This window comes from Plasmodium reichenowi, chromosome 14 (genome assembly GCF_001601855.1).
Source record: "Plasmodium reichenowi strain SY57 chromosome 14, whole genome shotgun sequence".
Lineage (NCBI taxonomy): Eukaryota > Apicomplexa > Aconoidasida > Haemosporida > Plasmodiidae > Plasmodium > Plasmodium reichenowi.
The window spans coordinates 429752-436659 of NC_033659.1; the positions used below are offsets into that span (position 1 = coordinate 429752).

The 6908-nt window shown below is 18.5% G+C and overlaps 3 protein-coding genes across 3 annotated transcripts; 2 read left to right on the forward strand and 1 right to left on the reverse strand.

The window, feature by feature from the left end:
* Positions 1-252: 252 nt before the first annotated feature.
* On the forward strand, positions 253-2229 carry PRSY57_1411000 (conserved protein, unknown function; the record flags this gene model as incomplete). Its single annotated transcript, XM_012909727.2, has 1 exon — positions 253-2229. One exon carries the CDS (start codon positions 253-255, stop codon positions 2227-2229), a length of 1977 nt encoding a protein of 658 aa, XP_012765181.2.
* Positions 2230-2370: 141 nt separating this feature from the next.
* Positions 2371-3786, reverse strand: PRSY57_1411100 (hypothetical protein; the record flags this gene model as incomplete). Its single annotated transcript, XM_020115265.1, has 1 exon — positions 2371-3786. One exon carries the CDS (start codon positions 3784-3786, stop codon positions 2371-2373), a length of 1416 nt encoding a protein of 471 aa, XP_019969922.1.
* A 1420-nt stretch (positions 3787-5206) lies between these two features.
* PRSY57_1411200 (p1/s1 nuclease, putative) lies at positions 5207-6190 on the forward strand (the record flags this gene model as incomplete). Its single annotated transcript, XM_012909729.2, has 1 exon — positions 5207-6190. The coding sequence occupies one exon, from the start codon at positions 5207-5209 to the stop codon at positions 6188-6190; it is 984 nt and encodes a 327-aa protein (XP_012765183.1).
* Positions 6191-6908: the final 718 nt, after the last annotated feature.

Below are 6908 nucleotides of genomic sequence, written 5' to 3' on the forward strand. Positions count from 1 at the left end.
TATATATATATATATAATTATATATTTTTATTTATGTTTTGTTATTTTTTTCTTTCTTTGAAATATATATTTATAAATATATTCATTTATTTTTTTTTTTTTTTTAAGTTTATTTATCTAATTTTTTTTTTTTTTTTTTAAGTTTATTTTTTTAATTTTTTTTTTTTTTTTTTTTTGTTATTGTTCTTTTATATATATATATACATATATGTATATATTTTTTTTTATGTGATTATATTTCTGTGAGAAGAAATGCAAGCAGATAAAACGAAAAAGGGTAAAAACTTTAAGATTCGCTATTCTTCAAAATGTAAAAGTGACAAAACATGGAGGGACAATATAAGGAATAGAAAAAAAGAAAACTCAAAAAAGAATGAAAAAAATAATTTAATGCATGATAGGAATATACATAAACATATATATATTGATTATTTTGAATTAAGTAAAAAATATACATTTTTAAAAATATTTTTACATAAAAATGAAAAGTCCACAAATGTATATTATAACTTTGAACAATCAATTGCCGTATATTTTTTGAGTAAATCTATATTAAAAGAATATTATAATCTAAATTTTTATATGCCTTATATTAAAAATGATGAAATTCAAAATAACATTATTTTGGGTAATAATATTTTTAGTACTAATGAATTTATTTATAGTATAAATGAATTTGAAGATATAAATTCCTTGAAAAATATTATATTATTGTCATATAAAAATTATGATACGTATTTATTAAATTTAAAAAATGATAGTAATACAAATTTGTCTTGTCGTCAATATGATGATTGTACTATAACATATAATAATAACATTAATGAACAAACAAATGATATATATTATAAATATACTTTTGAATGTAATAAAAAAAATGAAAACATTATATTACAAAATGATCAAGGGAGGAAATTTCTCTGTCCATGTGTTCCTGGGAGGGTAAATTATATACACATTCTAGCTGATCTCACAGACATCAACGAATTAAACAACTTAAAGAATAATTTAAATAGTATAAAAAATAACGATAAATATATACCTGTTACAAATATAAATGTAAATATAAATAATACTAATAATGTACAAAACAATATGTTCTTATTATATGGTAATATAATTAAAGTATTAGATATAGGTGTAGGAGCTAATTGTATATATCCTCTTTTAGGGAATAATATATATAAGTGGTCTTTTTTAGGTACTGATATAAATATAGATTCTTTAAAATATAGTTTTATAAATATTTTAATAAATAACAAAGAAGATGATATTCACCTAAAATATCAAACAAATAAAAGAAATATTTTTCAAAACATTATTAATAATTCGGATTTGTTTTTTTTCTCCATGTGCAATCCACCATATTATACCTTTATTGAAGAGGTAAATAAAAATCCATATAGAATGTTAGAAGCTAATGTTGATGAAGTGGTATATTATTTGGGAGACGAAAAAGGGATAAACATAGATAATAATAATGATCATAATAACCATATGGATAATATGCATGGGACTAATATATATATAGATAATATACATACCGATGATATACAAACGCATAATATAAATTTAGATAGAACTATTTCGAGTGAATTAGGTCCAATAAATACGGAAAACCAAAAAGAACAGAAAGTAGAAAGGGAAGAAGAAAATAATGGTACAAAGATCAAAATGGAAAATTCTAAACATGGTTGTAATAATAAAAATATGAGTGATAATATAAATGATGGTAATATAACATCTTTTAAAATATCTATAAATGAAGAAGAAGAAGAAGAAAAAAAAAAACATAATCTTAATAATACACCGTCTATCAATTCAACCAAAAATTACAATAATAAGGGAGGAGAATATAAATTTATCATGAATATGCTTGAGGAAAGTATATCTTATTTTTTTAATGTTATATGGTTTACGACATTAGTATCCAAGTTTAAAAATGTTAAATTAATAAAAAACGAAATTATCAATTCAATGAGATTATATCATGAATACAAAAAAAATCAAATATATTTCCTTAATTCTATAATAAAAGAAAATTTATATTTTAATCAAACTTTTGTTTTTAAAAATATACAAAAAAAAATTCCACCTGTATGTATAGCGCAATATAGAATATTTGAATCATATAGTGGAAATATAACGAGGTGGATAATATGTTGGTCATATTATAACCCTGAACAAATAGATACTTTGAAGAAATTATATTATGAGAAAGCAAAATGATGTATAAAAACAAAAAAAAAAAAAAAAAATAAATAATAAAAATATATATATATATATATATATAACCTTTTTAATTTTTTACCTTCAACATGGTGACACACACATATATATATATATATATATGTATTATCAATTTTCTTATCATGTAAAATATATAAATATGTTAAAATTAGAAAGGATATTTAAATTATTATTATGCTCATATTGTCTTATTGAATCCTTTATATTATATTCAACTTCTTCATGTTGGTTTACATTATCCTTATCATTTTTAATATATTTTATATTTATATTTATACTATTGTTTGAATAAGATATTTCATTTATTCTATAATATTGTGTATTTAATGATGTAGTTATGTAATTTTCTATTTGTGCATTCCAGTCATAATTATGTATATCATTTGAAAATGTTATATTTAAATATGCAATTAAAATAGATTTTTTTATAATTTCAAGTAAAGTTGCATTATCTAAATCTTTAAATAAAATGTTTTCTTTTAATATATATATACAATTATTTTTTTGTTCATCTTCGTCTATATATTTTATTAATTCATTAAAATTAAAATTTTTATCTATAAAGATATCAATAACTTCTTTAACAATATCTTTATATTTTTTCCCTATTCTTTTAAAATTAATATTTTCTAAAAAATTTATACTTTTATTATTCATATATATATCAAATAATTTTTCATTATGTTCATCATCACTTTGAGCTTTCTTTTGTATTTCATCTAATGTTAAATTTTTATTAATAAAATGTGTAACATCCTTTTCGCTCCTTTTCAACATTTGTAAAACATCATCTTCTTTTATATTTAAATCACTCATCATTTGTTGAAAATGTTCACTTCTAATAATATCTTTACTTTTTTCTGGATTTATTTGACTTTTTAAAGAATTTTCTTCCATTCGAAAATAATTTAATAAATCAAATTCTTCATTTTCTAATTCTTTTTTATGCTTTTCTTTTTGGCCTAAACATTTGTTTTCTTCTATATTTTGTAGAACATCCTTAGAGATTTTTTTCACCTTTTTTTTAACAATACGTGTTTTATTATAATCTTTATTATGTTCTTCATTATTTTCCTTATTGTATTCTTTATTATTTTCTTTATTTATGTCCTTATTTCTTTTGGTGACTTCATTATTTCCTTTGATTAATTTTTTTTTTTTTTTTTTTTTTTCTTTTTTTTTTGTTTTTCTCCCCTCTTCCAAGTATTCTTCATTATTAACATTTTGCAAAATTTTATATTTTTTTTTTTTTTTATTTGGAAAAGGCATATATTTCCCTTCGTTGCTTATCCAATATAATTTTTGAAGAGAACATATTTTTCCTTTTTTCCCTTTTATATTTATTCTTTTATGTAACCTATCAAGGGAGGAAAATATATTAGTAGTTTTATGTATCCCTTTGTTGTTTTTTATGAGCAATGGTACGACGTTGATTTTGTTTAATAAAATATAACAACTGTAAAATGATACTAGTATATTATTAAATATTATATATATTAGTACATATATGTAAGGAGTCAGAAAAAAAAGATACATTTTATTATTGAATGCTAGTATATATAATATGAAGATGTAATATAATAAAATATCATTATGCAACTATTTATTTATTTATTTATATATATATTTTTATTATTTTTTTTTATTAATTTATTATATGCTTGATATTTTCTCCTCATATGTAACCAAGGGCATTTTCTTATAATTCATTAAGCATATTTTTGAATAAGCCATAATTAATTGAAGTATTTTAATGAATTATTATTTTTTCTTTTTTATTTTATAACATAAATATTTATACTTTGTTTTTCGTTCTTTGTTTTGTGTTTTTTTTTTTTTTTTTTTTTTTTCTAAATTTTTTTTTTCTTTCAAATGTATTAAATATTACATCAATATATATATTTAATATATGAATAAATATTTTTATTATACTTTTATTTTTTTAAGTAGTTAATTTCTTTTATATTTATTTTTTTAAATTTTTTTCAATTTGTAGATCCTTCTTTATTTCTATAATATATATAAATATATTTATTACATATAAATATATGTATTATATATATATTATATAATATAATATTATATTTAATAGCCCAGCTTTGTAACCACTGGTTTATTTTTTATTGGTTCATTTTTTTTTTTTTTTTAATACATTTATAAATTCATGCTCTTTTTTTTTAATTCAAAAAAAAAAAAAAAAAAGGAAAAAATTATATATATGATTTTGTTTTATATATCTATTTAAATAATTTATAGAATATAGGGTACGAAAACAACATAAAAAAATTAAAAAATTTTTAAAAAATATATTATATATATATATATAATACATATAAAAAATATATATAATTTCTATAAAATATATAGATATAGATAACGCATATTATATAAACAATTTTATTCTATTATATTTATTATTATTGTATTTTGCTTTCTTGGTTGCATTAAGAAAAAAAATAAAAAAAAAAAAAAAAAAAAAAAAAATCTTATTTCTTTATGTAATAGAAAAAATTATCATAATTGAAATTTTTTATTTTTTTTTAAAACTATTTAGGTTGTGTTGTTTTCGAATGTTTTAATTTTATATATATATATATATATATAATTTGAAGTCTTAAGAATTATATGAAGTATTTTTTTTCTTTTATATATATAATCTTTTAACGTGTATTTATTTTACGTTTTGTTCTTCAAATTTTGGTTTTTCTAAATTTTAGAATTATAAAAGAAAAAAAAAAAAAAAAAAATGTTTTTTTTAAGTGCGAACTATTATATATATATGGCCAAAATGTATTGATATAATATATATATGTATATATTTTTTATTTTATAGTTTATTTACATTTTATAGTTTATATACATTTTTTATATTTATACAAATTTTATATTTATATTCATTTTTATTGGTGAACTTTCCGTATTTCATCCTACCTATTAGGTTTATTTATAACTCGAAATGAGCAATATTTTTGTTATATTTTGTACTCTTTTGATTTTAATATTTACAAAAAGATGCTCTGGTTGGTGTGATGAAGGGCACATGTTAGTAAGTGCTATAGCCTATAACTTTTTAAATGACGATGAGAAAACTGTTTTAGACCGTATATTTAAGAATTATAAGGAAGATAACGATTTTAATGATCCAGTATTAGGATCAGTATGGCCTGATCATATAAAATACTTTAATTATAATTACCCTAATAAAATTAGAAGAATTGATGGTTTGGAGTTAATGAATAAATGGCACTATGTAAATATACCTTATAACCCTACAAATATAAAATTAAATATGTTTCAAAAAGAATATTATAAAAGAACAGATAATGCTATTACTATTTTAAAAAGTATATTTAAATCATTAAAAAATGTTAAGAAAAAAGAAAATCACGGAACATTTTTTTCGTATAATTTTCTAATAAGATATTTTATACATATATTTGGAGATATACACCAACCTTTACATTCATTAAGCTTTTATAATAAAAATTTCCCAGAAGGAGATCGTGGAGGTACGGATATTTTTGTAATGTACAATAATAAAGTAGAAAATTTACATTACTTATGTGATAGTGTTTTTAGAGCTAGAAATCAAAAGTGGCCTTATCTAAATTCGGATATGATTAATAAAGAAGCACAAAAATTAATGAAAATATATCCTAAAGAATATTTTGCTGATAGATTAAAACAATCTGAATTTAATAACTATTCATATATAGATTTTATTATTAGTGAAACATTCGATTTAGCTGTTGAATATATTTATTCTAATTTTCCACATGATACATTAGATCAAAAAACCACTTATCTTCTAAATGATTATGCCGTAATTAATATTAAAAAAATGTTGACAGAACAAATTGTCTTAGCTGGTTATAGATTAACTCACTACTTAAAAATTATAATTCAAAATGTACCAACCGATTTGGTAAATACAAACTAATATATCAAATAATTAATAGAAAAAATTAAAATAAAATATAAAGGTATATATATATATATATATATATATAATTCAAAATTATGAGAATCGTACATTTTTAACATCTAACCATATTCATTAGTATTTATTTCGTCGTATTTTATAATTTTAATTTTTTTATTTTATTCTTTGATGTATAATCACATTAGACTATTACAACAATTAGAAATATTAATAAAAAATATTTAGGTTAAAAATGTACAATTGTATATATATATATATATATATATATATATATATATACATATATATATTTATGCACCATACTATAAATTTTTTTTTTTTAAATATGTTTTCAAAAACGTGGATCACTTTTTAAAATATATATATTTATATGGTAGAATATTTATGCACGTAAATGCTTTTTCTTACATTCTTTTTTATGATTCATTTTTTTTGTTCTTCTTCGTTTTAATTAGACATTAATTATTTGTTGGTTATCATAATGATGATTCCTCATGTATTGTATATATATTCTTTATTTATTTAATTTATATATATTTTTTTCTCTTCACATTCTAGTAAATATTTAATGATATCATAACAATCTAAAACATAAATGTGCATATTATTAGTCATTTAACCTTCGTAGAAAGAATTTGCTTTTTTTTTTTTTTTTAACCAATTAAAAAAAATAATTACATATATATAAATATAAATATATATATATATATATATA